This window comes from Hemicordylus capensis, chromosome 10 (genome assembly GCF_027244095.1).
Source record: "Hemicordylus capensis ecotype Gifberg chromosome 10, rHemCap1.1.pri, whole genome shotgun sequence".
Taxonomy (NCBI): domain Eukaryota; kingdom Metazoa; phylum Chordata; class Lepidosauria; order Squamata; family Cordylidae; genus Hemicordylus; species Hemicordylus capensis.
Genome location: NC_069666.1, coordinates 18,808,199 through 18,832,500, shown reverse-complemented (window position 1 = coordinate 18,832,500; position 24,302 = coordinate 18,808,199). Strand labels below are relative to the sequence as shown.

General features: G+C 50.4%; 1 protein-coding gene across 3 annotated transcripts in view; it reads right to left on the bottom strand.

Annotated features, from left to right (window-relative positions):
* The window catches only part of ULK3 (unc-51 like kinase 3), a 63,026-nt gene that overhangs the window by 37,143 nt on the left and 1,581 nt on the right, over window positions 1–24,302 (bottom strand). Inside the window, exons 2-9 of one of the 3 annotated variants that reach the window (XM_053272784.1) lie at window positions 22,211–22,351; window positions 20,592–20,712; window positions 18,453–18,557; window positions 17,157–17,300; window positions 14,156–14,238; window positions 11,545–11,700; window positions 10,028–10,133; window positions 8,482–8,522 (exon numbers count right to left, since the gene is read on the bottom strand). In XM_053272784.1, coding sequence (XP_053128759.1) covers window positions 8,482–8,522; window positions 10,028–10,133; window positions 11,545–11,700; window positions 14,156–14,238; window positions 17,157–17,300; window positions 18,453–18,557; window positions 20,592–20,712; window positions 22,211–22,351 — 897 coding nt within the window. The remainder of the gene's footprint in view (window positions 1–8,481; window positions 8,523–10,027; window positions 10,134–11,544; window positions 11,701–14,155; window positions 14,239–17,156; window positions 17,301–18,452; window positions 18,558–20,591; window positions 20,713–22,210; window positions 22,352–24,302) is intronic. The other 2 variants (XM_053272786.1, XM_053272785.1) reach the window with 2 other exon arrangements.

The window sequence follows — 24,302 nt, the reverse complement described above, 5'->3', positions numbered from 1 at the left end:
GTTCCCCCGCGCGAATGTCTGTGGGTCCCTCACAGTGCTGATTGCGCTGGGTGATGCCTCCCAGCCCCGTGCTGGCAGGCGCGCATCCGCTTCAGAGCAAGGGGGAGGTCAGCATGGGCACGGGGGGAGGTCTGTACTGCCCAGCCGTTCAACGGCCAAGTCCGTCTGAGGATCCCTCCGTCAGCCGGGCTGGAAACAAGCCAAGTGAGCCGGGGCCACGGCCCCACCCACCCTGCCGCCGCCGCAGTCCCCCACCGTGGGCATCCGACTGTGACCTCAGATCAGATGTGGCGACCCTCTGAATTTAAGCATATTGGTCAGCAGAGGAAAAGAAACTAACCAGGATTCCCTCAGTAACGGCAAGTGAACAGGAAAGAGTCCAGCGCCAAATCCCGGTCCTGCAGTGGGACGCGGGAAATGTGGTGTACAGAAATCCCTCTCCCCGGCGTCACTCCCGTGAGAGGCCCAAGTCCTTCTGATAGAGGCACAGCCCGTGGACGCTGTGAAGCCGGTAACGGCACCCAGCACGTAGGGAGAGGGTCTTCTCGGAGTCAGGTTTCTTGGGAATGCAGACCAAAGCGGATGGTAAACTCCATCTACCGGCAGGAGACCGATGGTCAACAAGTACCATAAGGGAAAGTTGAAAAGAACTTTGAAGAAAGAGCATTCCCAGCGTGGCTTACTGTGGGTCCCTCACAGTGCTGCCTGCGAGTGTCTGCTTCAGCGCTGGGGGGAGGCCCGCGTCGGCACGGGAGGAGGTCTGTATCGCCCAGCTGCTCTCCGGCCGAGTCCGCCCGAGGGTTCCTACATTAGACTGGCTGGCTGGCCAGCAACAAACCAAGCCAGCCGGGGGCCCGCCCCACCCACCCCGCTGCTGCAGCCACCCCGTGGGCATCCGACTGCGACCTCAGATCAGACATGGCAACCCGCTGAATTTAAGCATATTAGTCAGTGGAGGAAAAGAAACTAACCAGGATTCCCTCAATAACGGAGAATGAACAGGGAAGAGCCCAGCGCCAAATCCCCGTCCCGCGGTGGGACGCGGGCAATGTGGTGTACAGAAATCTCTCTCCCCGGCCTCGCTCCCGTGGGAGACACATGTCCTTCTGATCGAGGCACAGCCCGTGGACGCTGTGAGGCCGGTAGCAGCCCCCGACGTGCCGGGAACAGGTCTTCTCGTAGTCGAGTTCCTTGGGAATGCAGCCCCAAGTGGGTGGTAAACTCCATCTAAGGCTAAATACCGGCAGGAGACTGATAGTCAACAAGTACCATAAGGGAAAGTTGAAAAGAACTTTGAAGAAAGAGCATTCCTCGCGTGACTTACTGTGGGTCCCTCACAGTGCTGCCCGTGCTGGCCAGCGCGCGTCCTCGTCAGCACTGGGGGGAGTCCCACATTGACGCTGGGGGATGTCCGTAAAACCCAGCCTCTCTCCAACCGAGTCAACCTGAGGGTCCCTCCGTCAGCCTGGCCGGAAACAAACCAAGCAAGCCGGGGCTAAGACCCCCCCCACACACCCTGCTGCCACCCCCCGTGGGCATCCGACTGCGACCTCAGATCAGAAGTGGCGACCCGCTGAATTTAAGCATATTAGTCAGTGGAGGAAAAGAAACTACGCAGGATTCCCTCAGTAACGGCGAGTGAACAGGGAAGAGCCCAGCACTGAATCCCCGTCCAACACTGGGGCGCAGGAAATGTGGCATATAGAAGACCATCTCCCCAGCGTCGCTCCCCTGGGAGGCCCAAGTCCTTCTGACCGAGGCACAGCCCGTGGATGCTGTGAGGCCAGTAACAGCACCCGGCGCGTAGGGACCGCGTCTTCTCGGAGTCAGGTTTCTTGGGAATGCAGCCCCAAGCTGGTGGTAAACTCCATCTAAGGCTAAATACCGGCAGGAGACCGATAGTCAACAAGTACCGTAAGGGAAAGTTAAAGGAACTTTGAAGCGAGAGTTCGAGAGGGAGTGAAACGGTTAAGAGGTAAACGGGTGGTGTCTGCTCAGTCTACCCAGAAAATACAACTTGGCAGGCACGGCCGGATCCCATCCCTCCCCCCGAGCGGCAGACTGTGGGTCCCAAACAGTGCTGCCCGCGCCGGGGCCAAGTACCCCCCACCCTGTTGCAGCCCCCCTCATGGGCATCCGTCTGCGACCTCAGATCAGACGTGGCGACCCGCTGAATTTAAGCATATTAGTCAGTGGAGGAAAAGAAACTAACCAGAATTGCCTGAATAACGGCGAATGAACAGGGAAGAGCCCAGCGCTGAATCCCCGTCCCGCGGTGGGAGGCGGGAAATGTGGTGTACAGAAATCCCTCTCCCCAGCATCGCTTCCAGGGGAGGCCCATGTGATTCTGATTGAGGCACAGCCCATGGACGCTGTGAGGCCAGTAGCAGCCCCCGAAGCGCCGGGACCGGGTCTTCTCATAGTAGAGTTGCTTGGGAATGCAGCCCAAAGCGGGTGGTAAACTCCATCAAAGGCTAAATACCGGCATGAGACCGATAGTCAACAAGTACCTTAAGGGAAAGTTGAAAAGAACTTTGAAGAAAGAGCATTCCCCATGTGGCTTACTGTGCGTCCCTCACAGTGCTGCCTGCGCGTGTCTGCTTCAGTGCTGGGGGGTGGCCCGCGTCGGCGCCAGGGGAAGTCCGTTCCACCCAACCACTCTCCGGCCGAGTCCGCCCGAGGTTTCCTCCGTTAGACTGGCTGGCCGGCAACAAACCAAGCCAGCCGGGGGCCCGCTCCACCCACCCCGCTGCTGCAGCCACCCCGTGGGCATCCGACTGCGACCTCAGATCAGACGTGGCAACCCGCTGAATTTAAGCATATTAGTCAGTGGAGGAAAAGAAACTACGCAGGATTCCCTCAGTAACGGCGAGTGAACAGGGAAGAGCCCAGCGCCAAATCCCCGTCCAACACTGGGGCGCAGGAAATGTGGCGTATAGAAGACCATCTCCCCAGCGTCGCTCCCCTGGGAGGCCCAAGTCCTTCTGATCGAGGCACAGCCCGTGGACGCTGTGAGACCGGTAGCGGCCCCCGACACGCCGCGACCAGGTCTTCTCGGAGTCGAGTTGCTTGGGAATGCAGCCCAAAGCGGGTGGTAAACTCCATCTAAGGCTAAATACCGGCAGGAGACCGATGGTTAACAAGTACCGTAAGGGAATGTTGAAAAGAACTTTGAAGGGAGAGTTCAAGAGGCAGTGAAACCATTAAAAGTTGGGGTCTGCGCAGTTCACCCAGAGAATTCAACTCGGCAGGACTGGCCAGATCCCCTCCTTCCCCCGAGCGGCTAACTGCGGGTCCCACACAGTCCTGCCAACGCCGGGGCCAAGGCCCCCCCACCCTGCCGCAGCCCCCCCATGGGCATCCGACTGCGACCTCAGATCAGACGTGTCGACTAAGTGAATTTAAGCATATTAGTCAGTGGAGGAAAAGAAACAAACCAGGATTCCCTCAATAACGGAGAATGAACAGGGAAGAGCCCAGCGCCGAATCCCCGTCCCGCGGTGGGACACGGGAAATGTGGTGTACAGAAATCCCTCTCCCCGGCGTCACTCCCGTGAGAGGTCCAAGTCCTTCTGATCGAGGCACAGCCCGTGGATGCTGTGAGGTCGGTAAAGGCACCAGGCGCGTAGGGACTGGGTCTTCTCGGAGTCAGGTTTCTTAGGAATGCAGCCCAAAGAGGATGGTAAACTCCATCTAAGGCTAAATATTGGGACGAGACTGATAGTCAACAAGTACCGTAAGGGAAAGTTGAAAGAACTTTGAAGAAAGAGCATTACCCGCATGGCTTACTGTGGGTCCCTCACAGTTCTGCCTGCGAGTGTCTGCGTCAGGGCTGGGGGGAGGCCCGCGTCGGCGCTGGAGGAGGTCCGTATTGCCCAGCCGCTCTCTGGCCGAGTCCGCCCGAGGGTTCCTACATTAGACTGGCTGGCTGGCCAGCAACAAACCAAGCCAGCCGGGGGCCCGCCCCACCTACACTGCTACTGCAGCCAACCCGTGGGCATCCGACTGCGACCTCAGATCAGACATGGCGACCCGCTGAATTTAAGCATATTAGTCAGTGGAGGAAAAGAAACTAACCAGGATTCCCTCAATAACGGAGAATGAACAGGGAAGAGCCCAGCGCCGAATCCCCGTCCCGCGGTGGGAGGCGGGCAATGTGGTGTACAGAAATCTCTCTCCCCGGCCTCGCTCCCGTGGGAGACACATGTCCTTCTGATCGAGGCACAGCCCGTGAACGCTGTGAGGCCGGTAGCAGCCCCTGACGTGCCGGGAACAGGTCTTCTCGTAGTCGAGTTCCTTGGGAATGCAGCCCAAAGCGGGTGGTAAACTCCATCTAAGGCTAAATACCGGCAGGAGACTGATAGTCAACAAGTACCATAAGGGAAAGTTGAAAAGAACTTTGAAGAAAGAGCATTCCTCGTGTGACTTACTGTGGGTCCCTCACAGTGCTGCCCGTGCTGGCCAGCGCGCGTCCTCGTCAGCACTGGGGGGAGTCCCACGTTGACGCTGGGGGATGTCCGTACCACCCAGCCTCTCTCCAACCGAGTCAACCTGAGGGTCCCTCCGTCAGCCTGGCCGGAAACAAACCAAGCAAGCCGGGGCTAAGACCCCCCCCCACACACCCCGCTGCCACCCCCATGGGCATCCGACTGCGACCTCAGATCAGAAGTGGCGACCCGCTGACTTTAAGCATATTAGTCAGTTGAGGAAAAGAAACTAACCAGGATTCCCTCAATAACGGAGAATGAATAGGGAAGAGCCCAGCGCCGAATCCCCGTCCTGTGGTGGGACGCAGGAAATGTGGTGTACAGAAATCCCTCTCCCCGGCGTCGCTCCCGTGGGAGGCCCAAATCCTTCTGATCGAGGCACAGCCCGTGGACGCTGTGAGGCCGGTAGCAGAACCCGGATCGCCGGGACCGGGTCTTCTCAGAGTCAGGTTTCTCAGGAATGCAGCCACAAGCAGGTGATGAACTCCATCTAAGGCTAAATACCGGCAGGAGACCGATAGTTAACAAGTACCGTAAGGGAAAGTTGAAAAGAACTTTGAAGAAAGAGCATTCCCCGCGCGGCTTACTGTGGGTCCCTCACAGTGCTGCCTGCGCGTGTCTACATCGGTCCTGGGGGGAGGCTCGGGTCGGCCCCGGGGGAGGTCCGTACCACCCAACCGCTCTCCAGCCGAGTCCGCCCGAGTGTTCTTCCGTTAGACTGGCTGGCCGGCAACAAACCAAGCCCGCCGGGGACCCGCCCCAACCACCCCGCTGCTGCAGCCACCCCGTGGGCATCCGAATGCGACCTCAGATCAGATGTTGCAACCCCCTGAATTTAAGCATATTAGTCAGCGGAGGAAAAGAAACTATGCAGGATTCCCTCAGTAACGGCGAGTGAACAGGGAAGAGCCCAGCACTGAATCCCATCCAACAGTGGGGCGCAGGAAATGTGGCGTACAGAAGACCATCCCCCCGGCATCACTCCCCTGGGGGACCCAAGTCCTTCTGACCGTAGCACAGCCCGTGGACGCTGTGAGGCCAGTAACAGCACCCGGCGCGTAGGGACCGCGTCTTCTCGGAGTCAGGTTTCTTGGGAATGCAGCCCCAAGCTGGTGGTAAACTCCATCTAAGGCTAAATACCGGCAGGAGACCGATAGTCAACAAGTACCATAAGGGAAAGTTAAAGGAATTTTGAAGGGAGAGTTCAAGAGGCAGTGAAACCGTTAAGAGGTAAACGGGTGGTGTCTGCGCAGTCTACCTGGAAAATTCAACAGGGAAGGCTCGGCTGGATCTCCTCCTTCCCCCCCAAGTGGCTGACTGTGGGTCCCACACAGTGCTTCCCGCGCCGGGGCCAAGGCACCCCCTCCCTGCCGCAGACCCCCATGGGCCTCCGACTGCGACTTCAGATCAGACATGGTGACCCGCTGAATTTAAGCATATTAGTCAGTGGAGGAAAAGAAACTAACCAGGATTCCCTCAAAAACGGCAAATGAACAGGGAAGAGCCCAGCGCCGAATCCCCGTCCTGCGGTGGGACACTGGAAATGTGGTGTACAGAAATCCCTCTCCCCGGCCTTGCTCCCGTGGGAGGCCCATGTCCTTCTGATCGAGGCACAGCCCATGGACGCTGTGAGGCCGGTAGCGGCCCCCGACGCACCGGGACCAGGTCTTCTTGGAGTTTTGTTGCTTGGGAATGCAGCCCCAAGCGGGTCGTAAACTCCATCTAAGGCTAAATACGGGCACGAGACCGATAGTCAACAAGTACCGTAAGGGACAGTTGAAAAGAATTTTGAAGAAAGAGCGTTTCCCGCTTGGCTTACTTTGGGTCCCTCACAGTGCTGCCTGCGTCAGCGCTGGGGGGATCCCCTCATTGGCGCGGGGTGATGTCCGTACCGCCTAGCCACTCTCCAGCCGAGTCCACCTGAGGGTTCCTCCGTCAGACTGGCTGGCTGGCCAGCAAGAAACCAAGCGAGCCGGGGGCCCACCCCACCCACCTCGCTGCTGCAGCCACCCCGTGGGCATCCGAATGCGACCTCAGATTAGACGTGGCGACCCACTGAATTTAAGCATATTAGTCAGCGGAGGAAAAGAAACTAAGCAGGATTCCCTCAGCAAGGGCAAGTGAAAAGGGAAGAGCCCAGCGCTGAATCCCCGTCCAACAGTGGGGTGCAGGAAATGTGTCCTACAGAAGACCCTCTACCCAGCGTTGCTCCCCTGGGAGGCCCAAGTCTTTTTGATCGAGGCATAGCCCCTGGACGCTGAGGCCGGTAATGGCACCCGGCGCGTAGGGACCGGGTCTTCTCAGAGTCAGGTTTCTTGGGAATGCAGCCCAAAGCGGGTGGTAAACTCCATCTAAGGCTAATTTGCAGCACTAGACCGATAGTCAACAAGTACCGTAAGGGAAAGTTGAAAAGAACTTTGAAGAGAGAGTTCAAGAGGGCGTGAAACCGTTAGGAGGTAAACGGGTGGGGTCCGCGCAGTCCGCCCGGAGGATTCAACCCGGCGGGCCCGGCCAGCCTATCCCCTCCCTCCCCCTGTCCCCTCACGGGGAGGGGGGCCCCGGCCCCTTTCGGGCACATTTCCACCGCAGGGGTGCGCCGCAACCAGCTTCGGGTCGGCTGTGAAGGCCTCGGCAGGGCAGGTGGCCCGCCCGCCCCCCCTCGCCAAGGGTCCCAGGCGGGTGTTACAGCAGCAGCCCTCGCCACATCCCAGGGTCGAGGGAGATGACCACCGCCGAATTTGGAGGAATAGAAGTATGGGCAAGGGCAGGGATCTAGACACCCCTGCCTCCTTATAAAAATCAGATTTTTTTCCCCTTCTGCTAAAAATAAGCTCTCATTCTTTAAACAAAAACAATCACATATGTTAAAAAAATCCTCTCCAGAGGTTGTTTTTTGTTTGTTTGTTTAAATATGACTAAAACCCTATTTTATTTCTCTTATTTATTATTTCTCAGTGTAAACCGCCCTGAGCCATTTTTGGAAGGGCGATATAGAAATCGAATAAATAATAATAATAATATATTCCTACCAAGTATATGGAGCTGTCTTTGTACATGATTACTTCAGCTAGGATCTCATATGCTGTAAATTGGAGGCTACAAATAACCCCGACTGTAGATGTATGGCTATTAAAGCTATGGGAATATGCCTCTAGTCTATGGCGTCAGTTTTTAATTAACAGTTCTAGTGCTGCTCTATAACTTTTCGGTTATAACATTGTTGATGGGTTAGACTGTTGACTTGTTGTTGTTTTTTAAAAAATTATTTATATTTTAATTGTATCCCCCCCGCCCCCTTGTGCTGGTCATAGACCGTAATAAACTTTGATGGATTGAATATGCCTCTATGGCTAAGGTTACTGCTTACTTTCCTTTATTTACTGCTTTATTTACGGAATACTTTAGATGAAACATTTGTTTCAATTTGGAAACCTTTCACAATTTACAGCCTAGCACAGGGTCAACACCCACATCCAAGATTTGGTTTTTCTTTCTAGAACAGATGACTAATTAAAGCATTATTTCTGTTCTTCTACAGTACTTGGCAAGGGTGGGGTTTTTTGGTTTTTGGAGGGTTGATAATGGAGGACTGTCGAATTCTCGATTGATGTATGTAATTATGAGATGTTCAAGAGATGTTAACTGTGAAGTTACTTGCATCTTTCTTCATGTTTCTTTCCTATTTCTGCTATCTTGTTGGAAAAATAATTAAAATATATATATTTGTTTAAAAGGTAAAAGCCCAGTTTTCAAAGGAAACTGAGGCGGGGTGGACATGGTGCTCCAGATGGGGCCACATTCCCCCCACCCCAGCGATGGCTGTCCAACCATCACCCACACCAGACCATTGCCAATATCAAACTATGAATTGACTTGGACATTGGTGTGAAGCAGCAAGACAGGAAGCATCTTATCTCTGGAAGACAGCCGAGAAGAGGAATGAATTTGTTCCACCCGTCTTCCCAGCAGTTGTGGAGAGGGGCCGCGGACTGACCTTTGATCGGATGGCTTCCTTCCTGCGGGCATCAATCTCATCTGCGGGAGACAAGACAGACCAAGGCATATCAGAGATCAGGGAAAGCCAACGGAATTGGCTTTCCATGCAGAAAATGAAAATCAACCCAGTACAATAGGAGCTCTCAAAACAGGGCCCCAGCTGGACTACAACTCCCTTCATCCCCAGCCACAAAGACTAGTGTGGCTGTAGGTGATGGGTGTTGTAGTCCACTGGGGGACCCACGTTTGTGCACCCCGAAGTAGTAGAGAACAATATGAGATGGAAAGGGGTGTGAATAAAACAAATTCCCTTCACTCCTCTCTTCAGCTGCCTGGGCCTAGATTTGCAATGGATTTGACAGCACTTAATCAATCAATCCATACATTCGCTAGTGCTAAAATTTCCAGGGAATTCAGATTTTGGGGGTGAGTGGTAGGGCACACACTTTACATCCAGAAGCTCACAGGTTCAACCCCCTCCAGTTCCATGCCGGGCTGACAAGACAAGACCCCTGCCTGAAACCCTGGAGAGACACTGCCAGTCAGGGTTGAAAATACTGAGCGGGATCGACTGATAGTCTGACTCAGTATAAGACAGCTGCACATAGTGTACACTTTTGTGGAAAGGCTGCAAACTCACTGGCAGAGCACCTGCTCGGCACGCAGGGAATCCTAGGTTCAACCCTTGACATCTCCAGGTAGGGCTGGAAAAGACCCCTGTATCGGAAACCTTGGAGAGCTGCTGCCAATTCATGTTGACAACACTCAGCTGGCCTGAACAATGATCTGACTCAGAATAAGGCAGCTTCATAGGTTGATGTGTGTTCTCCTGAGCGGTCAGGCCACTGTCTTCAATCTTTGCAGATCTCAAATTTGTAATCGGGCATAGCAATTTTCCTTCTCCTTTCTTTAGTGACTTTACCAGACAAGGAGGAGGGTAAAGGTAAGGTGTGCCGTTGAGTTGGTGTCTTTGAGCCAGGAGGGGTTGACCATGGCTTCCTCCCACACACTATGAGATAATGCCTTTTAGCATCTTCCTATATAGTTGCTGCCCCATACAGGTGTTTCCCATAGTCTGGGGAAACATACCAGCGGGGATTCGAACTGGCAACCTCTTGCTCCCTAGGCAAGTTACTTCCCCACTGCGCCATTAGGGAGCTAAGGAGGAGGGTAGGGCTCATTCAGTCCCATTGAACACCGTGGCTAACACATTCTATAAAGGTTATGGGAGGGAAGCCATAAGCTCAATACTGGGAAGCAAATGCCTCACGCTTCAACTAATGTGACACATTTGTTTAATACATGAGCTCACACAAGGTCCCCAGATGCTGTTGGACTGCAACTCCCATCATCCCCAGGCGCCGTGGTCAACAGATGATGGGACCTGTAGTCCAACAACACCTGGGGAACCAAGCTGGAGGAACCCCTGGCTTCATACGCTGCAATCAGAGTTCTTCTGATTTATGGAACAGAGGAGTTTGTGTTTTATACATATCAAATATCGACAGGAGAAAGAAAACGAAAACGGTGCTTTGGCGACTCACAGCGCAAGGCAGGCACAAAGTACTCCAAGGCCTTGGAATAGAGAGAGAGGGCGGCCGACGCGTCTCCAGCCTGGTCCTTTTCCACGGCTTCCATGACAAGATTGGTCTGTGAAGGGATACGGAAGCAGGAGGCAAGAAGGGGGGAATTCAGAGCGGTGGTTTGCTCAACAGTGGCCTAACTCTGGCCCAAATGTTTGGAGGAGAAAAGGGCTGCTACATCTCTTGGCCCACAGAGAACCAAGCATTCGATTCTCCTCTGTCTCCGATTTGCCACAGCAGCCTCCACAAAGGCTGGCATTATTGGGATGGGGCTGGATTTCAGGGGAAGAGCATCTGTTTTGCCTTGTAGAAGGTCCCAGGTTCCATCCCTGGCAGCATCTTCAGGTAGGGCTGGGAGAGAGACTCCTGCCTGAAACCTTGGAGAGCTGCTGCCAGTCAGTGTAGACAATGCTGAGCTAGGTGGACCAAGGCCCTGACTCAGTAGAAAGCAGCTTCTTATACACCAAAGCAGGTGCTCTTCCAGTGAACCAGTGGTCCAATTCAAGGTGCTGTTTTTGACCTTTAAAGCCCTTAACGGTTTGGGCCCAGGATACCCGAGGGACCGCCTGCTCCCAAGGGTTGCTGCCCGCTTGATGAAGTCATCTGAGGGGGCTCTGCTCCGGGTGCCGACAATGAGGGAGGCTCGGATGTCATGCATGCGGGACAGGGCCTTCTCTGTTGCTGCCCCCAGACTCTGGAATGCTCTCCCGGTGGCTATTCGCTCCTCAGTCTCCATCACAGTTTTTTTGAAAGCGTGTGAAATCTTTGCTTTTTACCCAGGTTTTGATATGATTGTCTTTACAGTGGCTTCTTTGTATTTTGTTTGGTTATCTTGTGCTTGTATTTTAAATCTTTTTAGTCAAATCTATGTGGTGGTTTTTAAAAACATGTAGCTTAATCTTTTAATTGTGCCATTTTTATGGTCTTGTTTCGATTTGTGTGTGAACCGCCCTGGGAGTGTTTTGATGAAAGGCAGCATACAAATTTAACAATAAAATAAAAACAAATAAAAATAAAACACCCTACTCCCAATCATGGGGACGAAGCATCTGCCTGGCATGCAGAAGGCCCCTGGTTCAATCTCTGGCATCCCCAGGTACGGCTAGGAGAGACTCCTGCCTGAAATGTTGCAGAAGCTGCTGCCAGTCAGTGTAGACAAAACTGAGCTAGATGGACCAACGGTCTGACTCAGTATGTGGCAGCTTCCTAGGTGCCTTGCAGAAGGGGCTTATAGCTCAGCAGCAGAGCATCTGCTTTGCATCCCGAAGGTCCCAGGTTTCATCCCTGGCAGCATCTCCAGGAAAGGCTGGGAAGGACCCTGCCTGAAACCTTGGAGAGTCGCTGCCGGTCAGTGCAGACAAAGAGGGCCTCTCTGGAGGAACTGGAATTCTACCCAGAATCCCTATTCCTCCGGCGGGGCCGCCTTTGTCACAAACATTCCAGCTCCGCAGCTCCTCCCGGGTACCATTTCCACTCACGGCTTTGCCGAGGCTCTCCTCACTAGGCATGTGCTCCATGTCCACAAAGGGGTGGGCGAAGAAGGCCTTGAAGGAGATGCGCTGCTGGGGGTCTCTCTTCAGGAGGCACTGCAGGAGGTCCCGGCATTCTGGCGAGAGGCGCGGACGGCCGGGCAGCTAGGAAAGCAAAGCAGACCGCCGACAGTTGAGCCAGAGGCCCCCGTCCAGCTTCCCCTGAGAAATGGCAGCACTAAGCCCGAAGGAGGGGGGACGTTTTGGGAAGGGCGGTATAGAAATGTATATACTTATTTATTAAGAGATTTAATATACCGTCCAATCCACAGACTCAGGGTGGCGTACAAAGAAGAACAGCATCCAAGATTTAATTTGACTGGATTTAAATCAAATCAAATCAAAAAAATAAATGAATGAATAAATAATACTGAAGGGAAGCACAGCTTGTGCAGGGACTGAGGGTGTGGCGGCCAGTGGTCAAAGGGAGGAGATCTGGTACATAGGACCTTAGGAAGCTGCCATATACTGAGTCAGACCACTGCTCCATCTAGCTCAGCATTGTCTACACAGACTGGCAGTGGCTTCTGCAACATTGCAGGCAGGAATCTCTCTTAGCCTATGTTGGAGAAGCTGCCATGGAGGGAACCGGGAACCTTCTGCTCTTCCCAGAGTGGCGCCATCCCCTTTGCTAAGCATGATCCATCCTGGATTGAATTTGAATGGGTGACTACATGCGTGAGCACTGGCAGATATTCCCCTTAGGGGATAGGGCTGCTTTGGGAAGAGCACCTGCCTGCTTGCATGCAGAAGGCTTCAAGTTCCCTTCCTGGCATCTCCAGATATGGTTGAGAGATATTCCGGCCTGCAAACTTGGAGAAGCTGCTGCCAGTCTGGCTAGACAATACTGAGCTAGATATACCAGTGGTCTGACTCGGTAAAAGGCAGCATCCTATGTTCCTTATGATACAGCACCACCCTTTTGTACACATGGCACTTGGTGGAACAGCCAAAGTTCCCTGCCCCATGGAGGTTACATTCTAAGCAGTGGAGGAGGGAGGCAAGGGTAACAAGAGATTAATGTAAGCAATAGAAGCCCTGTTCAGACATTATGTTGTATAAGCACTCAGGCGTAAATGTGTTTGTATGAATGACCGTATGTGCATTCATTTTAAAATTGAACCTGGCTGCAGCCCCACTCAAATGCAGGATACAGATATGATGTGGAGTACTTTAGGTCCATTATACATAAAATATGAATCATGGTACATGCATACAGATCCGTATGTACGCTGTACACTGTGTGCACTGAGCATCATGTTTGAACAGGCTTAGAGACAAAATAGTATATGAGGCAGGCGGCGGGCAGGGTGAGAGCTCTCTAACCCTATCCACATGTTCAACCTACACACATACACACACTTTAATACAAGAACTTATAAAAACTGCAGACATCAAGCATCATATTAGAAGGGGGATAGAGGCATTCCCCCTTCTGTCCCTCACACACAGGAGGGAATGCCGCTTCCAAGCCAACACCTGCTATGCCATATTGTGCATTGTCCAAAAACAAAGTGGTACACTTTCTTCTTAAGAACTAGGTTTCCATATGCAAATTGAATCAACCAACTAAAACATCTTTGAATTAATCAACTAGTTTTTTGTTCATCAGATGACGGCCCTAATTAAAGACCTGCATCTATCGATGGTGCCATATCAGATCACGACTAGGGATGTGCATGGAACCGGTTCAGAGGCCCTTTATGGGCCTCCGAACCAGTTCGAATGACTGGCGGTTGGGTGGGGCTTGACTTTAAGGGTGCGGGAGAGTGCACTTACCCCTCCCTCGGCTTTCCCCCCACTCGTGCTCTGTTTGCAAAGGATCCCTCGGGGTGGCAGCATATCTCCCAGTCGCCCTGTTGCCTCGTCGGATCCAACGTCAGCGGAAGGACCCGACGCACCTATGCACATTGCGCTCTCGACGCGCGCAGGGGCGTTGGTTACTTCCGCTGACATAGGGTCCAACAAAGAAACAAGGCAGCAGGGAGGTACGCTGCCACCCTGACGGACCCTTTGCAAATGGAGCGCCAGTGGGGGAAAAGTGGAGGGAGGGGTAAGGGCTCCCTCCCCTGCCCTTAAAGTCAACCCCACCCGCCTTCGAACTTCCCCCACCTGGTTCCTTGCGCATCCCTAATCACGACTGCTTCCACACAATCACGGCAATCATGGTTAATGAGATCACCAGGATTGCTGATCCCTGCGGAGCTCAACTGTGAGAACCCAGAATTTCCGGGTAACCCCGGTCAAAGTGTGGTGGTTAAAGGATCGGACACTGGTTAGGATTGAACCCAGTAATCTTGGTTAACTGCTGGTTAACTGCAGCGGTTTGACCAGAATTCCCCGGAAATTCTCAATTCTCATCACATGCTCTGCAGGAGCGCGAGGGGCTGCCCAATCGCAATTCACGCTTTAACCGTGATTGCTCTGGCTGTGAGAACGCAGCCTAAAAGAGTTGTCTAAGATGCACCCCCAGCTCCAAGAAATTTTTTCCTTCCATAGGCACAAAAAGCAGCTTGAAATCCCAGTACCCATCAGCACCCAGTATCTTCTGCAACGTTACCTCGATAGGCTGATTACTACGGATCTTCTCTTCCAGCTCAGAAAATGATTTGGAGGCAAAGGGAGGGCGTCCAAACAGGGCCTCTAGCAAGTGGGAGGGAAAGTCACAATGAGACTTGAGGAGCTGGAGCACATATTACTACAGGAGTTCATAACCTAGGGTCCATTAACCCACTCATAACCATGGGAGGATTGCTGGTCTTCTGGTAAGGTAAAGTATGCCGTTGAGTCGGTGTCGACTCCTGGTGCCCACAGAGCCCTGTGATTGTCTTTGGTAGAATACAGGAGGGGTTGGCCATTGCCATCTCCCGCGCAGTATGAGATGATGCCTTTCAGCATCTGCTTATAACGCTGCTGCCCGATATAGGAGTTCCCATAGTCTGGGAAACATACCAGTGGGGATTCGAACCAGCAACCTCTGGCTTGCTAGTCAAGTCATTTCTCTGCTGTGCCACTAGGTGGCTTAGGGTCTTGTGGTAACAAGTGTAAATTGTCCCCTTTGGGTCTGCCCTGGTTTGCATTTGAATGGGAGACTACATGTGAGCACTGCATGATATTCCTCTTAGGGGATGGGGCCACTCTGGGAAGAGCAGGGGCATATCTAGGGGTAGGGCAGGCAGGGCACGTGCCCCGGGCGCCACTTGAAGGGGGGCACCATTTTGTAAAATTATAAAAAAAAAAAAAAAAAGGCTGCCAAAAACTAAATGGCCACCGTGCATGCTCAAATGGCCTCTGTGAGGCCCTAGGTCATGCCAGGCTTTGTAGAGGCCATTTGAGCATGCGCGGTGGCCATTTTGTTTTCAGTGGCCTTAAAAAAAAAAAAAAGATTATTTTTAAAAACGGCCACTGCACATGCTCAAATGGTCCCTGCGAGGCCATAGAGGCCAGTGGGGTGAGGGGGAATCTTTGCAACCCCCCCCAGCCTTTAGGAAGCCCCCCAAAGGGGCTACGGGTAAAAATAATAATAATAAAAATATAATATAAGACACTGTACACATATTCAGATTGGCACTATGTACAGAGAATCAGGGCTTGTGAATACTGAGCTGATGCTTAAGAGCTAGGATTGTATTCATTTGCTCTTACTTTGCTTCTTGTGATAAGTGAGTTAAATGTGATGTCTTGCTAATATGGCTATTAATGGTGAGTTTGTCTTTGAATCAGTGTGAAATCCTTAATATTAAGGCCCACTGGGAGTTTCTTGCTCTCTTTCTCTCATTTTAACTGTCTTTCTGAAAGACTAGAATATATTCCAAGCAGGGACACAGTTGACTCTGCATATCCTTTAATTATTTACAGAGTATCTGGGAAAAGTCAAATTCTCCATTGATTTTTAAAACTTATGTAATGGTGATGCTACAATGCATAGTAGAGAATTAGACAGGCACTTCTGTTTAGTTTTCCAAGTACATCTCCACATAATAATAATAATAATAATCTTTATTACGGTCGTTGACCAGCACACATCTCCACATAGTATTTGAGCCCCCACATACTGAAATTTGTAGTTTCCCAGCATTTTTTGGTCTGGCTAAGTCCACTGCTAAATAGTTTTTGAAATATTAAAAGATTAACGAGCCTGACTTGTATTTTTCAGCTGATATTATGGTAAAGTTATCTGAAAGATGGGTGTCAGATGCTTGGACAAGGGGAGCAATTTCAGTGTTTGCCCTAGGCGCTATTTTCCCTAGATACGCCTCTGGGGAAGAGCACCTGCATACTTGCACGAAGAAGGTCCCAAGTTCCCTCCTGGCATCTCCAAGATCGGGCTGAGAGAGATTCCTGCCTGCAACCTTGGAGAAGCCGCTGCCAGTCTGGGTAGACAATCCTGAGCTAGATGGACCAAGGGTCTGACTCAGTATATGGCAGCTTCCAATGTTCCTAAGTGTGTGGATAACTAAATACGTTTTACACTAAACATGGAAAACTAAAAAACTAAACCTGGAAGACTTAAATATAATTAAATATACTAAGTGAGCCCGCACAGAGCATCTGCGTGCTCTTTGGGGCCGGCAGTTACCTCTTCCCCCCACCTTCTGCCCCAGTCTCTGCTTCCTGATCTTGACTGGCCTGTGCCAGGCTCAGACGCCTCTCCTCCCCGCTTCCACTTCTGCCCCGCTTTCTTCTCCCTCTCCCGGGTCTTGCCTCCGCCAGCGGGCCGGGCCCGCCGCCGCCTCTGGAGCCTGCTGCCGCTTCTGGCCTCCGCGGTTGGGCCCGTCACCACGGCAACCAATCCTCCTGGATGCGCCTCAGCCAATCAGGCACGTCCATCGCCCAGCCAATCAGCTGGGCGCCGGGACGCACATTCCAAGGCACACCCAGGAGAATTAAATATATAGATGATATACTATAACTATATATATAATATAATATATGTATATGTATATTTAAATATATATAATAAATTATAATGTATATTTAAATATATATATAATTAAAACGGTAGCTCCCCCGCAAACATCCTTTACAATCAAATACAATGCAGCCTTTCTTTTTCTTGAATTTTAATTATATCTATGCTGTTGACAAGCAACGCCAGAGTGCAACGCTCTCTGCCGTTTCCAGCAATCCATCTGGAAAGGGCCCTGAGTTAGTTTTTTAATGCAAATTCCTTGCTGCATTGAATCTCGTTGACTTCATGGTGTGCCAGAACAAAATCTCTGAGAGCATAGCATATCCTGAGCAATTACTCTCCCAATTTTTACTGGAGCCTTATGGAAATATATAAAAGGGATGGTGGTCCCTAGTTACAAAAAGGGTTAGAGATCAGTGTTCCCTCTAAGAGGGATTCCCAGAGGCTGCAGATTACAACTCCCAAAATCCCCAAGCAAAAGCCATTGCAGCTGGGGATTCTGGGAGCTGTAGTCAACAACATCTGGGAACCCCTCTTAGAGGAAACACTGTTAGGGACCCCTCCATTACATGAAGAGTGCGGTCTCTTGTCATCCCTGGACAGAGCCCAAACTGTCTCCTCCTGTCTGAAAACCAGATGGTGGACTTACCATAGAGAATCACCCCAACAGACCACAGGTCCACCCGGGCGTCATACTGCCGGCTGCACACCATCTCAGGAGCCATGTACAGCGGTGAACCCCTCAGCACGTGCTTTTCATCCCTTGGAGACATGTGCTGAGCAAATCCAAAATCTGGCGAGGGGGGGGGGGGGAATAACCCCAAACAACGTTAAGGTCTGGTTTATGCATGCAAGAGAGTGGGAATGAAGAAGCAGGACAGAGCAAGAGTGGGCAGGCAGAAGGCTTCTAGGAGCTACTCCCCCCTCCCACCAGAGGGGGATATATATTTCGGAAGCTACTAGCCCAAGATGGCGGCTCGGAGAATCAGAGCCAATCACAACATGGAGGCTTGGAAAGGCGGAGCCAATCAGAAAGTGGGATTGTGCTTTTTATAAATTCAGATCCTCCCCCCACCCCAACGGCATGCAAACCAAAAGTAAGCCATAAAAACAAACTGGACCTTGCACTATCTTATCACAGACATTCACCTGCGGAATCAGAAATGCCACGCACCAGCATCTCCCAGGCCAACTTATGCACTAAGGTGAAACTAAACATTTGGCCGGTGCAGGGCCAATGCTCTGTGATATTCTGATGGCTAAAACAAATACAATTAAGATTTTTGTTTCCTGCTTCGTTTTGCAATTTTATCCATATCACTTTGCTTTTAGAGATCGTACAATGTTGGGAAAGCAGCCTAGAAATAATTTAAATAAGAGAAGAGGGCTAAGTGGGCGGGGGGAGGCATAGAACCTGCTGTCCTAAAACTCTGAAAGGATAACAGAGTAATCTTCAGACCCGCATCTGACCCCTCCCATACCTGCCAACGTGTCCCGATTTTCCCATTCACCTGAATGGGAAAATAGGGACGTGGGCAGCAGGGGCGTAGCAAGAGACAAGATTTTAAAATGCTCCCCCCCCCACTGAAGTTCAGCTCATGAAGTAAAGAAATCTTAAATGAGGCTGAAGAGTGGTAATAAAAAGCATACAGATCATCACCCTCAATTATTTTTAAAAAGGTTTTGTAAATGGTGGACGATGCAAGTCATGTAATGGGACTAGAGAAAGACCTGCTGTTCTGGTAGCTCCAGGTCTTAACACTCACATCAGTTTCGGAGGATGAATGTAACTGAAGGAAGCCCGGGTGGGTGCGCGGCTGGGGGAGTCGTTCATGTGACTTGCCTCTGGGGGGGCCCCAAGGCAGCGGGCCCCCAGACAACTGTCTCCCTTTGCCCTATTAACATTACACCCCTGGTGGGCAGGTCTGCCCTTCGCCATACTAACCTGCTAGTTTGAGATAAGGCTTATCCAAGGAACTGAGCAAGATGTTCTGAGGCTTCAGATCCAAGTGGGAGATATTCCTGTCATGAAGGAACTTCAAGGCACAAGCTGGTTGGATTAAAAGAAAGAGTAGGAAGAGGCAAGAGTGTCAGAATAGAGCAACTCAGCTTCCTTTCCCAAAACCCAGCCTCCAAGATTTATTTCCCTTGGAGAATCGTAGAATTTTTAGAGTTGAAAGGTACCCTAAGAGGTCATCTGGTCCATCCCTCTTCCCCAGTGGCTTCCTCTGATCAACAGTGGAAGGCAGTAACTCAGACCCATTGTGCAGAGAAGCCCTGTCCACCCACACAAAGGGTCAACATGGCAGATAGCAAATCCAGGCTCAGTAAATTGGGATTCAAATCCCGGTTCTAAACTGAATGGCTCGTTCCGTTCTGCAAACCGAAAATGTTTAGGCCCCACCTCAATGGTTAGGTGTAAGAAAATATGAATCAGATCATTTCTTTATTTGAAACATTTATGACCCGCCTTTCAACTGACATTTTCAAGGCGGTCCTTGGAATAAAAAGCAGCACAAATGCGCAAAAACCATCAATACATCAGCACAATAAAAACCAAGAGAATCCAAAAGAGAACAAAACTTGAAAGTTCACAACTTACTGTTTGTACAAACAACTGTACTGTTCTGTTGAAAGCTTACAAGTTACTGCTTAGTTAAACAGGAAAGTAGAACCACAGGATTTTAGAACTGGAAAGGGTAACTTGGAGGTCATCTAGCCTAACCCCCAAGATCACTGTGGCTGGGGATGATGGAAGTTGTAGTCTAGCAACATCTGGAGAACCTCGACTGGAAACTGCTGTCCCACTACACAAGCATTCACAAGCATTCCACTATTGAATGAATGCAGAGAGAAAAATAAAGAGACGGACAGGGCTTTAGGGGAAAGGAAAAGGAAAGGAAAATGGAGATTGAGGAACCATACAAAGAATGGAAGATAGCAAGGAAGGGATTCTCAAACTTGGGCCCCCCAATGTTGCTGGACTACAACACCCATCACCCCCAGCCACAATGCAGTAAGGCAAGATTCCAATATTGATTGATTGATTAAGTGCTGTCAAGTTGGTGTTGACTCTTAGCAACCACATAGACAGATTATCTCCAGGATCATCTGTCTTCATCTTGGCCTTTAAGGTCTCTCAGTGAAGATTCCAATATACTTTGTGTATAAGGTTATGAAGATTGAAAGGAAACAGTATTTATTTTCATTTTTGGTTTCTCTTCCTTCTCCGTTTATCTTGAAGCCGTTTTTTAACTTCCTGATCAATGCCTAATAGTCTTGATGGATACAGGCCACTTCCAGCCTCAGAGGCAGGATTCCTCTGCACACCAGTTGCAGGCAACAGCAGGAGAGAGGGCAGGCCCTCCCATTTGGTGGGCCACTGTGGGAAACAGGATGCTGGACGAGATAAGCCTTTGTCCTGATCCTGCAGGGTTGTTCTTTTTTTAATTTTAATTTTACATTTTATATCCCGCTCTTCCTCCAAGGAGCCCAGAGCGGTGTACTACATTCTTAGGTTTCTCCTCACAACAACAAGCCTGTGAAGTAGGCTAGGCTGAGAGAGAAGTGATTGGCCCAGAGTCACCCAGCTAGTTTCATGGCTGAATGGGGATTTGAACTCGGGTCTCCCCGGTCCTAGTCCAGCACTCTAACCACTACACCACGCTGGTTCTTATATTCTTAAGGGTCCTTAAGGTCTCAAGCAGAGGCCTTTTCTAGCCTCGGTAACTAAAATCAACTTAAACAACAGCAGCAACAAATATTTATATACCACTTTTCAACAAATGTTCCCAAAGCGGTTTACATAGAAAAATAATAAACAGATAAGAGGGATCCCTGTCCCCAAAGGGCTCACAATCTAAAATAAATGTAAGACAGACACCAGCAACAGCCACTGTGGTACTGTGCTGTGGGTGGATAGGGCCCGTTACTCTCCCCCTGCTCAATAAAGAGAATCACCATGTGAAAAAAGTGCCTCTTTGCCCAGTTAGCAGGGGTAAGTAGGTATGCAGGGATTTGAACCCGGGACCTTTTGCCAAATCATAAGCTCCATCACTGAGGTACAGCCCCTACCTCTCCTTACCCAGTTGCTGTAGGAAAATGCGAGCCACCCTCTCTGGGAGTATCCTGCGTGCGTGAATGAAGCGAGACAGGTCACCCCCAGCACAATATTCCATGATCAAGTAGATGTACTCTTTGTTCCACTGCAAGGAAGAAAAAAATCAGACTGGTTAGGCGTACCATCTCTCCAAAGCAGATGCCTTTCCAGTGAGAGTGGGAGTCTTATAAAATATTGAACCACCTAAGACAAGGGTTCTCAAACTTGGGTCCCCAGGTGTTGGATGATGGGAGCTGTAGTCCAACAACATCTGGGGACCCAAGTTTGAGAACCCCTGACCAGTGTGCCCTGTAATAAAGACTACCAGATGTTTTTGACTACAACTCCCAGAATCCCCAAGCAAAAGCCATTGCAGCTGGGGATTCTGGGAGTTGTATTCAAAAACATCTGGGAATCCCTGACCGAAGAATTCAGCTTGATCAACCCAAAAGTCTGTTCAGGCCAGCATCCTGCTTGACAGAGTGGCCTCTCCCAGATGCCTTCAGGAATCCCACAAGCAGGCGGCTTCCTACCGCTGTGTCTGGAGGTAGTTTGTAGCCATCAAGACTAGTAGTCATTGGCAGGCCTGTCCTCCATGAATTCATCTGAGCCCTGCTTAAAGCCATCCAGGCTGGTGACCATCCCCACATCCAGTGGCAAAGAATTCCACAGATCAATTACAAGCTGTGTGAAAAAGTAGTTCCTTTCATCAGTCCTAAACTTCCTGGCAATCAGTTTCATGGGATGACCCCCGGTTCTGGTGTTCTGAGAGAGGGATCAAAATATTTCTCGCTCCACTCTCTTCACACCATGCATAATTGTATAGACCTCTATCATGACTCCCCTTAGTTGCCTTTTTTTCTAAGCTAAAAAAGCCCTAAGGTGCCCTAGGCGGCTTTACAGAAAGGGCTTCTAACCCGAATCTCCTTCAGGAAAGAGTTGTGTGTGTTCACACACCAGCCAAACTTACACCAGAGTCCTTTCGAGATCCTCAGAAGCACTCCACACACAAATTGGGCTTTGTCTTGAGAATTCCAGCTTATCTCGGTGTATTTCTGGGTTTTTAAAATGCTGGTTTTAAGCGACTTTTTCTGGCAATGCCAGAGAAAATAGGGAGAGGCACTGACTAGAATCATTAGCATGGTAAGAAGGGTACTCTCTTTAGAAATGCAGATAAAGCTCTTTAGTAATCTCGCTCGCATTCGCTAGAAGGAAAACACGGAGGCATGCCGTGTCTTTGTAAAGTGCCCTGAGCCATTTTTGGAAGGGCGGTATAGAAATCGAATTAATAATAATAATAATAATAATAATGCCATGAGAACTTGCAAAAACCAAAACCTGAGAGCAGAGGGGAGGGGCTGCTTCCCTCAATGCCGCGAGTGTAATTCGAAGCGGCTTCGCTCAACATTTACCCTGCAGCATGAAGCCCTGTGCGAATAACTCCCAGGCCCCTGATGATCTTGGTTGCCCTCTTCTGCACCTTCTCCAGCTCTACAACGTCCTTTTGGAGATATGGTGTCCAAAACCGTCACAGGCTCCAGGCAGTCACCCTCTGGCCCACCTGGGACACCGCTCTAGTCCCTCCACCTGCTTCTGTTCCTTACCTGGAAATCTTTCAGCTCCACGATATGCGGATGGCGGATGGTTTTGAGGATCTCAATCTCCGTCAAGAGGTTCTCCACAGACGCCTTGTTCAGACTCCTTTTGTTCACGCACTTGACGGCCACCACTTCTCGGACATTCCTCTACCAAGAAAAATTGATACGGGCTTCAGTTAACATTGCCCAAAAGGTCTTAGCCGATGAGCCCTCTAACATGGAATCTCAGATGTTGTTGACTACAACTCCCAGAATCCCCAGCTGCAACGGCTTTTGCTTGTGGATCCTGGGAGTTGTAGTCAACAACATCTGGGAATCCTTGTTAGAGAGAACACAGGTCTTAGCCCTGTTCAGACATGAGGATGTAGCTGTGTTCAGATGCCTGGACACACGTACATGTTTGTGTGTGAATGACTGTACCTGAATTTGTTTTCAAAGCGAACACCACCTAGAGATGTACATAACGGGCAGTATAGAAATATGATAAATAAATAAAGCAAACCAGGGCACAGGCCCCCTGAAATTCAGTATACAGATAGGAAGTATACTGCTGTACACCCTACACAGAAACCCCATTAACATTTTCTGTTCAGCACTCATGCAAGTGCACACAGGTACATATCTGTACACAGGTAGAGTTATTCACACATTACCTTCCTTATGAGGTCAGGCTACCACACCTGGGGCTTTTTGGTTTAGGAAAACGATGACTGAGGGGCAACATGATAGAGCTCTATAAAATCATGCATGATGCGCAGAGAGTGGAGAGACAGAATTTCTCTCTCTCTCTTGCACCACACTAGATTCTGGGGTCATCCCATGAAACTGATTGCCAAGACATTCAGGACAAAGAAAAAGAAGTACTTTTTCACACAGTGCATAATTAATCTACGGAATTCTCTGCCACAAGGTGTGGTGACAGCTATCAGCCTGGATGGCTTTGAGAAAGAGCTTAGATAAATTCATGGAGAACAGGTCTATCAGTGGCTATAGGCCACTCCCAGCCTCAGAAGCAAGATACCTCTCAATCCCAGTTGCAGGGGAGGAACAGCAGGAGACGAGAGGGCATGCCCTCCCCTCTTGCCTGTGGGCTTCCCAGAGGCATCTGGTGGGCCACTGTGTGAAACAGGATGCTGGACTAGATGGGCCTCGGGCATGATCCAGCAGGACTGTTCTTATGTACCAGTGTACAGACATCTGAAAACAGGTATAATATAATGTCTGGCTAAATCTAGATTGTACAGGTGTTGAACATAGCACATGAACAGGCCTCTTGGCAGAATGAGATCACAGACAGATCAAGGCTCAGCACCAGGCAGGTTACCAGCTCTTGCCAAAGACGCAAGCCCGGATTCAGGGATCCAGCTGGGAGAAAAAAAGCTAGTCTGCCAGACCTTGGGAGTGATCCTTCCTCCCACACTCATCACCCTTGCTCAGTCCCTGCCAAAATAATAGATGGAACAATAATAACAGACATCCTAATAATAATGTCTTAAAGGTAAAGTTGTGCCGTCGAGTCGGTGTCGACTCCTGGAGACCACAGAGCCCTGTGGTTGTCTTTGGTAGAATACAGGAGGGGTTGACCATTGCTACCTCCCTCACAGTATGAGATGATGCCTTTCAGCATCTTCCTAGATTGCTGCTGCCCAATATAGGTGTTTCCCATAGTCTGGGAAACATACCAGCCGGGATTCGAAGCAGTAATCTCTGGCTTGCTAGTCAAGTCATTTCCCTGCTGTGCCATTAGGTGGCTAATAATGTCTTAAGTTGCTTTATTACACTAAGAAAAGCAGTGTGGCAATTTTAAAATATACTGAACAACCAAACCCAAATCCTAGAATCTCCTCTCTTTTAAAAACTACGCTCTGAAAGTGGGACTCTCTTGCAGCCCTATACCACTTTTTTGCCCCAGACCCCAAATGTCAGGGGTTCTCAAACCTCACATATTGTTGGACTACAATTCCCACCACCCCCAGTCAAAATGGGCCACAGAGGCTGGGAATGATGGGAACTGTAGTCCAACATTTGGGGAACCCAAATGTTTGAGAACCCCTGCCTACCTGGTTGTAAACCACCTTGGGAGAATACAGATCTGAAA